Source organism: Ambystoma mexicanum, chromosome 10 (genome assembly GCF_040938575.1).
Source record: "Ambystoma mexicanum isolate Mex_15411 chromosome 10, UKY_AmexF1_1, whole genome shotgun sequence".
NCBI lineage: Eukaryota > Metazoa > Chordata > Amphibia > Caudata > Ambystomatidae > Ambystoma > Ambystoma mexicanum.
In genome coordinates this window covers 606,930,309-606,948,625 of record NC_090932.1, presented here as the reverse complement: position 1 = coordinate 606,948,625, position 18,317 = coordinate 606,930,309, and the positions used below count along the sequence as shown (strand labels likewise).

At 45.3% G+C, this 18,317-nt stretch overlaps 1 protein-coding gene across 2 annotated transcripts in view; it reads right to left on the bottom strand.

Moving 5' to 3' along the window:
• LOC138491587 (guanylate cyclase soluble subunit beta-2-like) overlaps positions 1 to 18,317 on the bottom strand; it is a 707,294-nt gene that overhangs the window by 319,706 nt on the left and 369,271 nt on the right. For both annotated transcript variants that reach the window (XM_069618174.1, XM_069618173.1), the window contains exon 9: positions 14,468 to 14,684. In XM_069618174.1, the coding sequence (XP_069474275.1) occupies positions 14,468 to 14,684 (217 nt within the window). The remainder of the gene's footprint in view (positions 1 to 14,467; positions 14,685 to 18,317) is intronic.

Genomic DNA, 18,317 nt, shown 5'->3' with positions numbered 1-18,317 from the left:
CCTGAAGCCCTGGGCAGCAGGCCTTCCCGCACACACACTGCACCACCAGAGAATTAGAGGCACAGGTACGTCTCACAATACTGTCCACAGATACTGCCAACTGCCACTTTTTGACCACTTGTGTAGATTAATACAAGCACCAAGAAATCCATGGAAGCCCCCTCATACTGAAATTAAAGTTCACATGGGGATGATATTCTTAATGAGATCAGGATCTTGCTCAAAAACACAATGAAAGCTGACGTCACAAAGCCAATGCGTTTTGGACACCACTGTCCATAATCAGGGTCAGATTGTGTTCACAGAGTGTGCAGACAGTGGCCAGAACCACTTATTATCCACAGCACTGTATAATATGCTGTTTTGTATAATACGAACTATGCCAGTTCTATAGAACTGGAAATGTATGTCCCAAAAACAAAATCACAACTCGCTGAATAATGACCTTCAATGTGACGATGACTATGACTACGTGGGTGCATTCAGTAGAAGTGGGGGCTTAAGACTTCCTTAGATTTCTTGGGTCTAGGCTGCAATACAGTAACATTATTTAATTGTTAGTGCACCTGCAACATATTTGTTTGTGTAACAACAGATCCCAGGTTTAAATAACAGTGAATGACTTCTGTGGGTTATAGGGCATACAGTAAAGTTTGTGGCTAGTCTTGAAGATAACGTTTGAGGATATGGCACCTGCCTCATGCATCTGAAAAATTTGTGAGGTTTAGCTAACCTGCATGTTACATGTTTCACTTCAAGTAAGATATATCAGGCGGTTATGGTGCATGTTGCACACGCTAGTGATCTCCTCCATATAGTTTGCATATAGTTTACAAGGGTGACATGCATCCATATGTGACTCCGACTCTCATCCTTCCAAGTTGCTTAAAATTAGTATAAAATGTGTATATTCGGTCTCTTGTAAAAACGGTCTGCCTCCATATTGCTTTTAGATCCCGGCGCTCCCATTATATATGCACTCCTGGTTATATATAGTAGGGGAAGAGAAACAAATGCAGAGAGTGGAGTAAGGCCTAGATGCTGAAGTGCAAGACTGCTAATCAATGACTAATGCGTCTATCGTACATTCTTTGTGCTCCTTAAATTATATTGACCCTAATTTGAAATGTTTTCACACTATGTAGGCACATTGCAATACTCCTCCTAACAGAATTATGGAAGCATAGTCACAGCCAATTCATGATTCATCTTAAAAAAAGCAAATGCTTTGTCAAACAATATAAAAATACTTTAGAGAAAAATATACATACAATTAAAGGACAGAAGTCAAACTGGAACTAAATGTTCCCATCTGCCCCAGTGCCACTGGTAACTCTACTTGAGTGCCATTGTTCACTTAACATATTAAAAGCTACTTAAATAAAAGAAAGTTCTTAGGATCACCAAATCTTTGAGCAAAGAGCTGTCCACCTAGGCCACTGTACCCCTGACTTCTTTACATTGTGTGGGCACATTCTAAATAGATTTTTAAATGATAAGAAAATGCATCATACAAGTTGGATTGTCTTCTCATAAACATATTTCCTGATAATGCAATATAAGGTATCTGAATTAAGATAGAATGCAGCACAGTATTACTTCAAATTTGGCTTAATTTCTACTTCTACTATACATTGTAATTGTCAAATTTGGTAAATGTTGCAGTTATACTCTGTCTACAATTTTGCAGCATTCTTTCAAAGGATCTCAATCTTACTAAATCAGAAAATGCATCAGAAAGGGCCCAACTGAATCTGCCTCCGCAGTCTGAGCCCTCCCTCTCTTTGCTTTTCCCCCATTCACAGCATGAAACTTTGCCCGGTACCAGAATTAGTGGAGACATAAAGTGCATGCACCTGATTCTCCTTCATGTAGCGAATTTGGATGGATCTCCAAAATGAGCGCAATCACATCAGAGGTAATGGCGGCCGCTATAAAAAATATAGCACCTGTCATTACTATAAATCCCTATTCTATGCCTGCCTTTTTAAAGAAGCAGGAGGAAATGCTGGCAGAGTATGTACAGATGAAGCATCTCTCTGAGGGCATCTTGATGTTGATTCTATGGAGATGCTTGAGGATTTCATGCACCTTGTGAAAAACCTCAGGTCGTAGTTTCGATGCAATGTTCCCATACTGTGTGGGAGACCTTTGCAAATTAGGTCTGTGGTGAAATTACTTGCATGGTACATATTTATGAGTATTTATACCTTTCCATAGCATGAAATCTGGCCTATGGCAGATCTAAAAGCAGTGTGAAAACACAGATGGAGGCTTGACAGAGAGAGGTGAAGATCAGGCAATGTTGATTACTGATGCAATTTACAAGTAGGGTAGGGTGATGCGACAGAGCAGAGGGAGCAAGGAGAAACCACCATCCAGGTCCAACATAGAGGTCCGTAGTAGTGAGGAGTCCAAGAGCATCATCTAACTCAAAAATGACAAAGATGCTAAACTAAGCAGAGGGAAGCAGCCACAGCGGGACTACACAAGAAGCTTGCAGACCCTGACGACAGACAATGGAGAAAAGTGACGAAGCTGGAGAAAAGAGGTCAGTGTCCACAGGGAGAGCACCTATGGTGCTGGTCGCAAGTAGATTGCCGAATCCGTAAAAAAGAACAGTCAGATGTCGGGAACTTAGGTCCATCATGCTGTCTCTAGAATACAAATGTGTGCCAAGAAAGCAGGAATCTGAAAGTGAACTCCTAGGAAGTAAGTGACGAGCTGGCGCATGCTGGTGACGTTAGTCCAACTTCTCAGCACCTCTAAAACGAGAGTGTTTAAATCCTGCGATGAGGAAACTGAAAGCATATTGTGGAAAGTGAAGTCAAAGTCCTCATTCCTCTGAAGAGGTTATAGATAGTGAAATAAGAAAACTGAAAGATAACTGCATCCTGGTAAGGGAAGTCGTCTTCCAAATAGCTCTGAAACACAGATTTAAAATCCCAAAGTAAGGAAACTGAAAGGCATGTGCAATGTTGGAAGAGAAATTACACTTCCTAATACCCCAGACATAGAGGTTAAGGATCCTGAATTGAGAAAACTAAATGGAAAGTGCTTTGTGGGAAGTTGAAGTCTAACTCCCGAATACCTATGAAGGAGGGTTGTAAATCTTGAAGTGAGGAAACTGAACTGACAAGAACACTGTGGGAGGTAAAATTCAAAAGTACATTGTCAGAAGTTAAGTCCACATTTTCAACACCTCTGAAAGAGAGGGACTGAATTCTAAACGCACGTGCAGTGTGAGAATAGCACACCATATTCCTAATGCCTCTAAAGTAGAGGTTGTGAAATGTGAAGCAAGGAAAGGGAAAATACATTACACTGTGGGAACTGACAATTAGTTACCCCACACCTCTGAGGGAGGAAATATGAAGAACAAAAAAGGAAATGTTCTGAAAGCATATCATATTGTGAGAATTGAAGAATTTGATAGATTCCCGAAACCTCAGAGAGAGGTTACCAAACTCAGTAAGAAGAGAATGTTATAAGAGAGTATAGTAATTGCGTCCAAAGATTAAGTCTATAGCAATTAAGCCAAAGACCAGGCCAACCTAACCCTTCAATAAAATCTTCAAATGTATGCCTGGTCTAACAACATATTATATTACTTAATTTTTTTAACTACAATTTATTGGTTTTAATACAAAAAAAAGCACATCCACATTTTTAAAAAAAAAGCAATGCAATGAGACAAAAAGAAAGGGGGAAGAAGAATAAAAAAAAACTTTAAAAAAAACAACACCCCAAACCCTCCCTTCCCCCCACACAGTATCAAGAAACAGTGTTCTGTCAAACAGACAATCACTTCAAATACACATTAAGAAATCCACCCAAAATGTCTTGAAAAATGTTGCCTTTCTTCTGCTGTCGCAAAACAACCCTCTCTATGTTGCAGATGGAGTATATTTCCTGGAAAAACATATCCATTTTTGGAAAGACTTAAAATCTCCAATTCCTCAAAATGATTTTCTTGCAAACCATCAAAGCCCTCAGAAGCTAAGTTGCCTGTTGGTATGCCAGGTCCTCCATACTTGTTTCTTCACCCAAAATGAAAGTCCTCAAGTCATAGGGCCTCATTACGACCCAGGCGGTAAGTATTGAACATTACCGGCAAGGCGTAATGAACGTTTACGCCGTAGTCCGATGGCGTAAAGAGCGGCACATTCTGACCCATCACGCACGAGCATTACGCCATGCCGGTAATGTAAAATACGCCATGGCGTAAATGACCCTAAAACAGCCCCTACAGGCATAGTACGCCGCGCAAGGTGCATTACCACCACCCATCATAGCGGCGACCGTAGTGAGCGGTCACCGTAATTAGCTGTCACCGCAGTTAGCGGTGACCGTAAATAAGCGGAACCGGAAGTAGCGTCATCGCGGCGGAACGGGAAAGAGCACGGCGCCCATCTTTAAAAACACAATCCATTGCCATCCTCCCTAACCATTCCACATCCGACCCTGAGACCTGTCTTAACCCAAAACCCACCCAATTACCAATCTGAAAATGCCCAAAGTTGTAAAGAAAGCATGCGATCGGCAGTGCCAGGACCGCTTCTCCCGGGAGGAACTACCCATGCTTGCTGAGACCCTCCAGGACAATGCTGCGGTGGTCTTCTCTACGCAAATGTCCAGGCCGGCAATAGCCAAAAAGAAGGCCATATGGTCCCTGGTGGCACAGCGTGTCAGTGTGGTGGGGAGCTTACCCCGCAACGCACAGCAGTGCAGAAAGCGGTGGGACGACCTGAGGCTCCACGTCAGGAGCATCCTCTCGGCGAATAGGAACCTGGGCACGGCAACCGGGGGTGGATGTGATTCCCCCATCAAATTGCAAGCATGGGAGGAAATATGTGCATCCACCATTGGAATGGACAGCATACAAGGAGTCGGAGGGATGGAGAGAGGAGTCCCAACATCAGGAGATGCAGGTAGGTGGCTCCAATCAAGCCTTGCAAAAATCACCAAATTCCAATCATGTGAAGTACTATGTTGCCCCATATGGCAAATGCAACACATCAGCAGGAGGCTGCCCACAGACACATCCAAAATCCACCCTGTACACATGCAGCATGCACACCCTAACTGCCGGCCCCCACATACCACCATGCTACTTCCACACAAACGGCAGACAACCTGTATGCCCCTGCCTCAAATGTGCTGCATGTAACTACTGATGAGATGTCATTCGTCACAATGCACGCACAATGTCCGCAGACCCATCAATAACACTCTCCCTCCTTTGCTCCACCACAGGCTCTGATTCAGACCTCCAGGATGAGGACACCACTGCCTCCACAGCCACCAGGAGGGCAAGGACAACTGTGCCTAGGCCGCAAGCCTCCACCTCTGCTGTCCCGAGGATAACACCCCAGCAGCCACAAACCCTGCCAGGGGAAGAGGACAGGGCACTGACAGCCACCACAACTGTCACCACAGAACCAGCAGCAGCAGCGCACATGACACACATCGTGCCCAACGAAGGGACAGGCTCTGCTGCAAGCAGCACCTTTGGTGAAATTGCTGCCATAGCAGCATCCTCCAACAGTGAGGCACGGAGCATCGAGGAGATTGATGATGGAAGCCCCACTGCCCACCCACATTCCCCCTACACATCCCTAAGCCCCCTGCAGGCGGATGCCACACAGGGGCAGATGGAGGCCGAGGATTGGCCAGCCACCCCATCCCCACTGCCGGAGGTGAGCAGCCCAATGGGCATGCCAATGCCATTGGCCATGAGCCAGAGGAACCAGCAAACCCTGGATGATATTGTCACCCGGCAGCAGCAGCTATCCACCCTCCTCAATGAACACGCTGCAGAGTTAGTGGGGGCAAAGGATGCCATGGAGTAATGCGCAGACAGATTCAAGGCTGCCATTGAGTTCTCCACGAAGGACATCTGCACAGAACTCGCCGCTGTGCGGCACGTCCTCTCAGAACTGGTGCAGACCATTCGGGACAGCCGTCCAAATGTGCAGCCAGGACCCTCCTCGTCAACCAGCTCGGCACAGAGCAGCCCCATCCGCAGATCAGGGAGGAACCTGTGCAGCACGGGCAGGGGTGCCCCGGGGGCCAGGGGAGGGGACTGTCATTAGTGCCCGGACAGTGGAGAAGAACTACATCACACACTGCTGCACAGACTGAACCACACCTTCGTAGGGATTCCAGGGGGGAGGGGGGAGTGGGTGTGTTGGGGTGTTCAGGGGGGAGGGAGGAGTGGGTGTGTTGGGGTGTTCAGAGGAGAGGGGGGAGGGGGGAGTGGGTGTGTTGGGGTGTTCAGGGGGAGGGGGAGGGGGAGTGGGTGTGTTGGGGTGTTCAGAGGAGAGGGGGGAGGGGGGAGTGGGTGTGTTGGGGTGTTCAGGGGAGGGGGGAGGGAGGAGTTGGTGTGTCATACCTTTTCACTATTATAATACACTTTATCGTTTAGCACAAATCCAATGTGTGGACCTTGCTCATTGCGTATGTGTGCTTTATTTTTGTACAGTCCACAGTGTGCATGTCCCAGACACACACAGTGCCCCAAGTGCCGTCTCCATGTTACACACACCCGCCGTGTGTGCTAGAAGCATTGGTCAATGAGATTCTGACGCATTTCACGCCCCTCCTGTGCATCACTGCCTCCTTGAGGTGCTGCCACATCCCCACCCTCCTCATCCTCATCGTCAGGTGGTTGCAGTTCTGCGTCAGGGGGCAGGGGCACATTTCGTCTGACGCACATATTGTGTAGCATGACACATGCCATGACGATCTTCGCAACCTTCTCATGGCGGTACTGGAGTGCCCCGCCAGACCTGCTGATGCAGCGGAAACGTGCCTTGAGTAGGCCGAAAGCCTGCTCAATCACCACACGGGTACGTGCATGGGCACGGTTGAAGTCCTCCTCATGCTGGTTCTGTGGGTTCCGGACTGGTGTAAGAAGCAACCTCTTCAGGGGATAGCCTGCATCACCTGTATGTGGGCAACAATGTATGTGTCAGGGATGGAATTGATTTCTTAACATGACGTGCCACCATGCGTTGCATTCAACTGTAACTTTGCACCACTTTTAGTTGCGCTAATGGATTCGCACTATGCAACCGGTATATGTTCATGGCTCTCATGTACTGTTTTGCATGCCAAAACACAATGTATGCAGGGGGGGCAAGTGCCTTGTGAGTGCCCATTCACTGTGTACGTTCAGGCCGTATCTTTAGGTGACCTTGCACTTGTCCTGTGAGGTTAACGCTCACATGATCGCAACATTGCTGTCTGCCTCATTATGACCCCAGTGAACAATACTGATGTCAATAGGGACAGTTTGTGGGCCTTGCTGTCTGTGTTGTGGTGCATTGATGTTCCAGTCCATCATGTGCCTCCTTTGGGCACAGTTATGGGGGCCAGGCCTTTCAGTAGATGGTGTTTGGTGACGTGCATATAGGTGCATTTCGTTGGAGTCAATGTGGTCACATTTTGTACAATGCACTTGCAGATGGTTGTGTCATTGTTGGGACACACCTTCATTCACATGGTAGGGCTGCTTAGGTCAGGCATCACGTATACAGGTGTCAGATGACGTAAGTGCTGCCTCAGGGTATGATCTGGCTACTGCTAGTCGCAGCCAGGTGAAATATGCATCACCCCCCCCCCTTTCTGCCAGGTGAAGTATGCATCATTCCCCCCCCCCTGCCAGGTGAAGTATGTATCATCCCCCCCCTTTCTGCCAGGTGAAGTATGCATCATTCCCCCCCCCTTTCTGCCAGGTGAAGTATGCATCATCCCCCCCCCCTTTCTGCCACATTTCCATGCTCATGACATGAGACTCACCAAGTAGCCAGGATCTTGGCCCTGCATGTCGCTCCATGTAGCGTGGTATTGTGGAGTTACGCAGGACCATTGAATCATGGGTTGATCCGGGGAATCAGGCACAACAATGTGTGAAGATCCTGTTGGAGTCACAGACCATTTGCACGTTGATTGAGTGAAATAGTTTACGGTTGCGGTACGGTACCACCATGGCACGTGGGACCGACAATTCCACATGGGTGCAGTCGATGGCACCAATGCAACCAGGTATGCCAGCTAGTGCTTGGAAACCCACTTTGGTGTTAGCAATCTCCTGGGCAGACCGTGGCAATGAGATGTGGTCATCTGTGTGCTTGAGGAGGGCATCCAGCACTTGGATCAGTGTACGTGAGAATAATGGTTGTGATATGCCATGCAAGTGCCCCACTGTGTCGCTAGTAGCTGCCTGTGGCCAGGAAGTGGAGCACGGACACTACCTTCAGTAGGGGGGGGTGGCGGTGGGTGTTTCAATCATGCTGACGATGTCATTGTCAATGGTGGTGATGGTGTCCCGGTCCAGTCGGTACAGGGTGTGGATCAGCTCAGCGGTGAGGGTGAATGGACTGGCTCTGATGCGTGGGATTGGGGGCTGCCTGCGTGGTGCCACTGGCTGTGCTGGTGGGGCTTGCTGGCCCTGCCTTGCCCTCCTTCTCCTCCTGCGTCTCGTCTCTGCAGCCTCTTGTTGTTGTTGTTGTTGTTGTTGTTGTATTGTTGTAGCACTTGCATTGCTATCAGGTCCTCCAGCCCCAACATTGCTAGTCCTATTGGTATCATTGTGGAGTGTGGCTGGGTGTGGGAAGGGGTTGGGTGTGCTCTTTTTGTACTTCCTGAGTCTGTATTGCCTCCACCTGTGCTGATTCTGTGCACCTGTGGCAGCTGGATTCACTTTACATGGCCCTTTACGGTTGGTTCGCGATGGCGTAATTAGCACCATGGCGGTAAGGTACTTAACAGGCTGGGTGATGGCGTTAGGTGCATGTCTGCTTGGGTCGGCATTCGCGTACCTTTGCGCCATGCCAGTAATTACAGTGTGGGATCTCACGTGCGCGCGTCCTTGGTGCAGTTAGCGGCAGCGTTAACTACGATGCCGCAAATGGCATCGTAGTTAACGGTCACGGCTCATGATCGTACCTAGCGGAAAACGATGGCGGTAATCATTTACCGCCATCGGTTTTCACTTAGCGCCTGGGTCGTAATGAGGCCCATAGTCTCTATCCACACCAAAGACAGTGTTCATTACACCCGTCACTTAGCTCCAGAATGCCTTGACTCCATAACAATCCCCTAACATATGTTCCAGAGATCCCACTGACCAGCCACATCCTGAGCAGGTGTCTGACAGGCTCAAACCTTGCTTGCACACCCATTCTGGAGTCCAAAAACCCCTATTCAACAACTTCACCTGACGCGCCCTCTCTCCAATGTTAATTGACACTCTGGTAATATTCCTGCAAAGTGGCTCACATCTTTTTACAGACATCTCATTTGGGAGATGGGACGACCAGGATTCCAGGAGTTTAGTATTCCCCTCTGAATAACTACTCAGTAATTTGTACACCTCTGAAGCCATGTGATCCTGACCACCCAAGTGGACAATGGACCCCAACAAGTCAGACTCCGAATGATCCTTCAGTGGTACAGCTGATTTGAGGGACCTATACTCTCCATATGTGCAACCTATGAGGTCATACTTAACCATCATATCTCGGAAGGAGAGCCAAGAACCCCCTTTAAAAGTTTTCCAACTTTCTGTACTCCTCCAAAGTACCAATTAGGCAGAATAATACTTTATTGTTGAGTCTAATTGAAGGATTCAACCATATTGATGTTGAACTCGTTAGAAAAGGATACACCTTCAGATATTTTGCAATATCCCCCCAGCAGGGTTGTAGAAATTCAGTCAGAACAGACTTTTCTCTCCTCACCTCATTTGTAGAGGACAGCAAGCCTGGGGGCTCTAGTGGACCAGATACACTCCCCTCAGCAATTACCGCTCAGCATGAGGATCCCTCAAGAACGGCAGAAAATGTCTTGACATAAGTGCCATGTGGTATCTAGCAATTTAGGAACATTCAGTCGCCCTTTGTCACCCAAAAGCTGAAGTTTCCAAAGTTTAAGCCTCGGTGTGTTGTGCCCCCACAGAAAGATTTGAATCATATTGTCCAGTTTTCTCATCAAGGATTTACAAGGTGGGATGGGGGTCATGCTGTCATTTTCAAGGCACTCACTTTTCCCCCAACGAGACATTGAAGGAATCCCATCGCAGCAGATCTTCTGATAATTTCTCTATCGCCAATATCAGATTAATGTTAATCATGAGTCTCAATTCACGAGTCAACCAGATTCCTAGATACTTCATCTTTGATGTACACCACTTGAAGTCACAGCCTTTTAGGTCTGTACTATTACAAGGTTATGAACATGGTAGAGCCCCTGAATTGAGCCAGTTGATTTTGTAGTTCGAAGCTTTGCCAAACCTCTCAATTTGGTTCATCAATGCTGGTATGGAAAATGGAATGTTATGCAGCACCAGGCAGAGATCATCGGTGTAGAACCATAGTTTCTGAATTACTCCAAAGAAGTTGACCCCGATATAATAGCTACAGCAAGAGGCTCCAATGACAGGCAAAGTGCAATGGTGAGAGAGGACAGCTCTGGCGGGTTCCCGGCATATGTCAAATTTCAAAGAAAGAATACCAATGGTCAACACTTCAGCCATTGGGCCTTCATATAAAATCCTCACCCAGCTCATGAACTCCATCCAAAGTTAATTAATTCTATTGTCTGGAACAGAAAGCTCCAACATTGACAGCTTTTTATGCATCTAGAGAGAGTACCACAGCCCCTAACTTCATCTTGTTCAACAGCGTCAGTAACAGCTCTTGCATATTTGTCACAGAAATGTGCCCCTTAACAAAGCCGGCTTAATTAGGATGTATCTGGGATGACCAGGATGAGGCGTGGGATATTCCACTACTAATAGTTCCTTGCAGTAAGAAAGCACACAAATTAGCAATTAACACAATTAGAAGCTTATATGAACTGGAGTTAAGAGCCTGTAATGGCTACCTTGTTGGAGACAAACTTGCAGATATGACCTATGTTGGGCCCAGGGGCCAACCCCTAATTGATTACATTTTTATATCAACTGGGGTGTGGTCGCAAATTGTAGAATTTAAGATTTTGGAAAAGTATGATGTGATCATGGACCTTTAATGGCTTCAACTGAGTTTCAATGCTGGTCCAGGTTACCCCAAGGAAATAATTAATTAAATCAAGCCATAATAGTATCTAGTCATGGATGTAGGGCCGTTAAATGGGCAGAATTGGATCAGAGTGATTTTAGACCACACCTCTATGGTGTAATTCTTCCCCATCTTGAGAAGGTGTGCTCAAATGAAGTCAATGACACTGGGAAGATGGTTGATGGAATATTTCCCTTTGTTACTAAAAGTAGCCACTAAATTCATTAAAATGAAAGTACTGACTAAGAGAGAATGGTGTGATCAAGAGTGCGCACTTGTAAAGCAATAAATGGAAGAGCTTTTATCAAGAGGATCATCTGTTGATAAGGCTCTCCTTCGGTTGAAATGCTCTGAGTACAAGCTAATTGTTAAGAAAAAAATTGAAATTTATTTAAAAACTAAGTGGGAATCTCTAGCATGCACCTTAGATACCAGAGATTATAATATCTTTTGGAAACTGGTATCAGGCAGTGAAGTAAGGGGAATCTAGAAATTCAGTGCAGTATAACTTCAGACGCATGGTTGGAACACTCATCTTCCTTATATGGTGGATGGAGGGAGAAGGACACTATAGGGGATGGCAACCCAATACCTAAAGACCCAAGTGGGTTCCAATTTAGACCTCTTTGGGCACGTGTTGCTGAAAAGGGGAAAGCCAATTGGGTTAATGATGTCATTCAAACACTCTACAGGGACAATAAAGCAGTCATTAGAGTGGGTCTGGGTCGGAGAGGTCACTGATCAATTTGAAGTTATGAAAGGTGTGAGACAGGGATGTGTTTTGGCCCGTTCTGACCTTGTATATATATTGAGGAGGTGATTGATGCATTGTTCGATGAGGGTAAATATTCTCCAAAGCTGGGCCAGAGAAGAAATCCAGGTCTCTTTTTTCCAGATGATGCTGTGATTTTGTCCACCACACTGTGGGCTCTGAAGTCGTCACTGTCATCTTTCATGAGATGGTGCGAGGGGTTAAAATTGAGCCGGAACACAGAGAAAGCAACTACAATGGGGTTCAGGCCCAACTTCGGAAAACATTGTAATCTTGACCTTAGGATGGAGGGTATGCCTTTGGAGCAGGTGAGGGCATATGACTACCTCAGAATACGTGTCCACGACAGTGAGAAATGGACAAGTCAGTTGGCCAAGGCTGTGGTAACATTAGAAAAGTACAGTGGTGGGACATGTGTCTTCTGTAATAGGCATGGGAGAGGTGCCATCTATCCAGCTCTGGACCTTTATAGGAAGCCGGCTACAGCTGCAGCCCTTTTTGGGAAAGAGCTGTGGGGGTATGTGAACCTGAAACCTTTGAGCGTAGTGGACAATACATTTCTCAAGAATATTTTATGGCTTCACCAGAGCACACCTAATGCCCTGTTGCATCTTGAAATTGACCTTTGCCCCAAATACGTGATTGCTGCATCAAGACCAATTGTGAAATGACTACTGATTTGGCAGACTCCAGAACGTGAGATCTCTAGGGAGGATTTACACACTTGATGAGCCTTGAGGGAGCCATGAGTCTGTCATGGGTGGCACACGTCAGAAACGTCCTTTGTGATCTACATGAGTGGGATGCCTGGTCTCAACCCACATTGATAATTAAAGCACAATCCAATAGTTTAAAGGCTAAACTGCATGATGAAGTCTAAAGAGGGTGAATGTGTGCAGTATGTCAGGATTTAAAGCTGGGGCCTAATTATGTAACAGTGAAACCAGATTTCGAGTTTGAAAAATACTTGGATTGGATAAAACTTCCCTGTGCCTGTGCATTGCACATTAATTTTAGCCTGGTACATTGAAGGTGGCAAAGTTTACTGCACTATGGTAGCTGGGAAATTCGAGTATCTGAGGACCCCTTCCCTCTCACTAAAAGCTCTGTTTCCATTCCCTACTTTAATTGGGTCATTTCTGCTTGCCTTTCATGTGAATTACAAGTCAGAAACCCCTCTGGTAAGCTTGTGAAACTGTCTGGTACACTCGAAATGTGTTCAGCTAGGGAAGTATACAACTTTGTAAGTGCTGAAACACTAGTGTAATCTGGAGAACAATGTCTGATTATTTCATGAATTGCCTCATGAGCATGCATAAGATTTATTTTCTGTCGTTTCTAACATGATTTTGTGCCGCTTTCTATTTGCTGGCTTCCTGCCAGCTGTGCTGTGGTTATTCATACTTTGAACAGTGCGTGTCATCTTCGGCAACAGTGTTGCCGAAGATGATAAGTGTTTCCACAATCGCAGATTCAACTTTGTTAATTTAAAGGTGAATGCTTCTTTTCCTAAACTGTGTGTTTGGGTCTGGCTCGAGGGAACTTCAGGCTCCCGCCATAGAACAGGTAAATCTTCATTTATTTTTTCTATGACGCTGGTGGTCTTCTAATCACAATGGAGCCCATGTGGGTCTCCCTGTGTCTGTCCCCAGGAGGCCCATAGAAGCTTGACTGTAACTGTCCGCTGCGCTAAGACACAGAAAAATTGCTGGAATGCATTTTTCTGTGGCGCACAGATAGTGGAAAATGCACAGATGGTACAGGCTCTATTTGTGCTTTTGAGTTCCCGGTAATTTGATGGCAATGACCTGTTACGTTTACACTGTAACGTAAACCGGTCCCCACTGCCAGATGTTGCTCATTTGCACTGCAGGGCGCAAATGTAAAGGGCAAAGGGTGGCGTTCAAGCATGTACGCTGTCTTTTGCCTTTCACATTTGCACTCAGAGGTGCAAAGTGAGTAAACTGCCTACATCGTAGCATGCTATGCAGCATTCATTTTTGATTGCGAGCTCCACTTGCCATGCTCCCAAGTTAAGTGGCACTCGCAATTACATCTACACCCTGCCCAACATGATCGCATGTCGGACAGTGTGTATCTTTGTGAACAATTTAAAATGAATGCTGCCCAACCTGCAAGTATGGGAGGTGGCATTTTACAATGGATCCCTGTTGGGGCCGCCTTCTTTATGCTGGTGCATAGAGCTATCGAACCCCATAAGGAACTCCAGCATTTGCACCGGCATACAAATCCATGCCGGTGTAAATACTTTAGCATTTGTATGGTGGAGAGGAAGGAGGTGGTGGAAACGCAAGTGTGCGTTCTGCCCCTCCTCTCTGCCAGACAAATGATTAAAAATGGTGGAGAATGTTAATGGAATGCGTTAAAGCCTTATGGAGCCTTTTATGCTTTCCATTAATGTTACGCCCTCTTTGAACATGAGCCCTTGTGTGTATATTCCATGTCAGCATCCTAAAGAATTAGGTTTTATTTCTAAATGAGGCTCCTGCGTTAAAATACAAAATTGTCAATTCATGTAAGTGTTCTTTTTGGATGATAAAGAGAAAAGTATCATTTACTCACTGTTTGCGTCAATAAAAAGGCTAACGTTTTTAAAACACATACATACCTCTTAGCTCTAGCATTGGTCTGTGCTTCCAAGACTCGGGCATCATCTCCCTCTTGGTGCGAAAAACAAATTGACTGTTGATAAATTTCCGAACGCTGGAAATGGTGAAAGTCACCTCTGGGTGGATAATGTCGAAGTACTGGTCTAGACGAATGCCCATTGTCTGAACGCCGGGGACAATTCTCTGAATGCTCACACCAGCTTGCTTCACTCTGAGCTTAAAGAGAAGAGTTGAAATGTCATGCTTACCCATGAAACAGCCAAGTAATCATACTACTGCACATATTTAATCTGATGTTGGGAATGAGAGAAATAAAATGTTCTGAAGCCTATTGCACAGAGGAAAATGTTTTTTAGCATGTGACATGGTCTTGGTGCCGTAATTAGCGCCTTCCCCATCCCCATTATGCCCTATGGGGCAAAAATGGGAATGGGGAAGGGCAAATGGTGAATGAGGAATTACCGCCCCACTCACCTTGGAATGGGGCGGTAATCCCGCCATCCACCATGCCGGACTCCGGCATGGATAGCACCATGGTCCAGCGCCGGTCTTGTAATGAGGGCCATAGTCTAATATAATCACGTGGAGTACAACTCTCAATTAAGCATCTTGATTTATTTGAAAACAGTTTAGGAATACATTTCATGAAATGTTCAAAAACAATGGAGTATCTAAATTTTAAAGGCAACATTGAAGCATCTTAATGTATATGTATTTAACGAGCAATTCTGTAACCTTTTTCCATGTAGTTTTGGGATAAGGACATAACCTGTACCCTTTAGGTGGCTGCCCAGCAGTAAGTTAGATAAAAAGTGTTCAGCACACAATTGTAGAGCCTTCCTATCATATACCAATTCAAACCTATCAGCCCCTCATGCTATAGAACCAGTAGGTCCATCAGACACTACATGTCACCTTTGAGTCGTGTACAAATTGCAATATTCTCCCTGTCCTACTGTGACAGACTGACATCTGCAAGGGTGTGCAATCCTGACATTCTTTTATTTTTGCAATGCGTAATGCTGGTGCTTTTCTCTCCCAGAACGTGTGAGCTGCTAAACAGGCCTCACTTTCCAATGCTCCATGCTTGCAAGTATAGTGACTATGCTGGGCCTTGTCTACTGACACGCCAACAGCTGCAATGTGATTTGGTTGCACGACAGCTACAGAGGAGAATGTGCCTTCTTAGAACAGCCAGCTGAAATTAAATTAATTCCAGCAGCCAGGGGCTACCTTTGAAAGTGCTGCTAGTCATGCTCAAAATATCTTTAACTGCATATCCTCATTTGTCTTATGGCAATAATTTGGTTAAATATAAATATAACGCTATATGTAGTTAGGTAGAACGCCATATGAGGAAATGCAATCAAAATTGATAAAACCAAATCTGATGTCATTTCTATTATCCACTTGGTTTTGTGGGATGTATCAACCTACTCATCCACCCCTGCAACATCACTGTGCATTGCTGGCAGCAGAAACATCAGAATGGCCACTGGAAAGCATGCTGCTCGCTCGAAATCACCAGAAAATGTGCAGTGAAAACCTGAAAAACAGGCCACCATCCACTTTTGCCTATCTTAGTGAGCACAGGAGGCCACTGCCAAAAACCACCATTGGGCTACCCACAAAGTAGCCTGAAACCACTTGGAAATAGCAATGCTGATTGCAAAAGAAACAGAGCTAGTTTCAAAAATCAGTTTTCTTGATTGTCAGAAATTGCTAAAATCCTGGCTCAAAAATCACCTAAAAGTTCCAACCTCTTTGTTGGGTGTTCCACATTACTCTGCTGCAAGAATCCACATCAATACAATGTCAGCAAGAATCATATGCTATCAAGCAAAATCCCCTTTTAAAGATACTGATGGAAAGACTGCTGTCAAAAATGGGTGCAATACCGTTACTCACCTCTACCAGAAAGCCAGTGTTTTAAAACCATTTCCTTTGTAAAGTTGAACATGGAACCCCAAACTATGCCAAATAAATGCTTGCTATCAGAAGCCTAAGGGGTGGAGACAATTTGAAACTATATTCTGAAAAGGCTTGAAGGAAGCAATTGTTTAATGTATGTGTTAAAAATGTGGGTTATATTGTAAGAAAAGACAATTTGTAGACATGACATTGGTTGCAGAGTTCAAATGTTTCCCACACTGGGATCAAACAGATTCCACACCTTCCCCCTGGAGAGAGGAAGCTTTCCCCAGCCCTTGGCCAAGAGATTGACAGACTGGTGTGAAAAGGAACTAGCCAAGGAAGCCTGGCATGTTGCTCTCAGTCGAGACAATGGATTCATGGGATGAATAGGAATATGCTGATTTGGGTGTGACTGGTCAACAACTCCTGGCAGGAAACAAGACATGTTACACTCTGAGTCAGCCAGCTCTGGGGGTGAAGACAAACCATTGTGTGAATTGAATTGAAAGCAAATGCATGTTTTATAAAAATGCTTATAACAAAGCTGACAAGCTGACAAAAATATGAAACTTTGGGATTCTTAAAATGAAAAAATTCACTCACAATTTAAGTCTAAGCTGGACGCCGTGTGATGTTCTGGGACCAAACCCCGGAATGTATTAATATATATTAATATAATATTGCAGCTGCAGTGTTTTTGCTATGAACATAAGAAATTACAGAGTTGTGCTCAGATGGAGTGTGTATGCCTGTGTAAGATTTGGTACAGAACCAATATTGGGAAACCCACCAAAAGCGTGAATAAGTGGTCATTTCTGAACCCAAGCTCATAGGAACATGGGACTTGAACAGAGACATGCCCTGTGATGTGTATATGTATTATGAACAACTTGTGTATCTGGGAAATACGTTTTTTGGGAAAAATTGATTTTCTATGTAAAAGCAAAGGGTAGGGATTTCAGTTAAGCCATAAACACGGCATCACTCTGAATCATTCTGACACGCTGTTCCTTTCTCCAGTCAAGGGACAGGGAATCCTCTAACTTATCAAATCCTTAGAGGGTTGGGCATAGAGAATCGGCCTACCCACCCACTTTGGAAAACACATAAATAAGGACTGCTAGGACAGATGAAAGACACACTCTTTTCCACTACTCAACTATTCTTGACACAGCACCCTGCCGAAGACTCCAGAATCCAGATAGATCCAGACCAGACTCTAGAACCAAACTCTAGAACCCTGAAGCAGAGGCCTAACCCAAAGCTGAACTCTTTGCAGCAGGCCTCAGAATCTAGCAACCTGATTCTAACCCCTAAACTTCCAAGGGGCATCTCAAAATTCAACAGCCTGGCTGAGCTGTTTTGCTGTTCTAGCTAAGAACTCTGTGCTAGAACCCAGATCCGAAATTTAACTGTCATTTTAAAGCTAAGATCCTAAGCTATCCATGATTGCTCATGCCATTGAAATTGCTGATCTCATTCAGACCGAAAACCTCGACTTCTTGGCCATTACGGAATCCTGGCTTCATGCCGCTGCAGGACCTGCCATCATGTTAGCGATCCCTAATGGTTACACCATCCTAAGATCAGACCGAAGAGAAGCCCGTCGAGGAGGCATAGCCCTTATTGTCAAATTCAACCTATCTACCAGGATAGTCCCAGCTAATGACACTAAATCCTGTGAAAGCCTAACAGCCAAATTAACTATTAACAACTCCCAAACCCTCACCATCCACTTGATTTATAGACCCCCAGGCCCTATCGGAACCTTCGAGGAGGACATCTCCACCACTCTATCTCATAACCTAAAAAAATCATCACAGGCCATCCTCTTAGGGGACATTAACCTGGGCTTCAATTACCAAAACGACCCACATGCAAGCAGAGTGGTTAACCTACTCTCTGAACTAAGCTTCGCACAAATAGTACTTCACC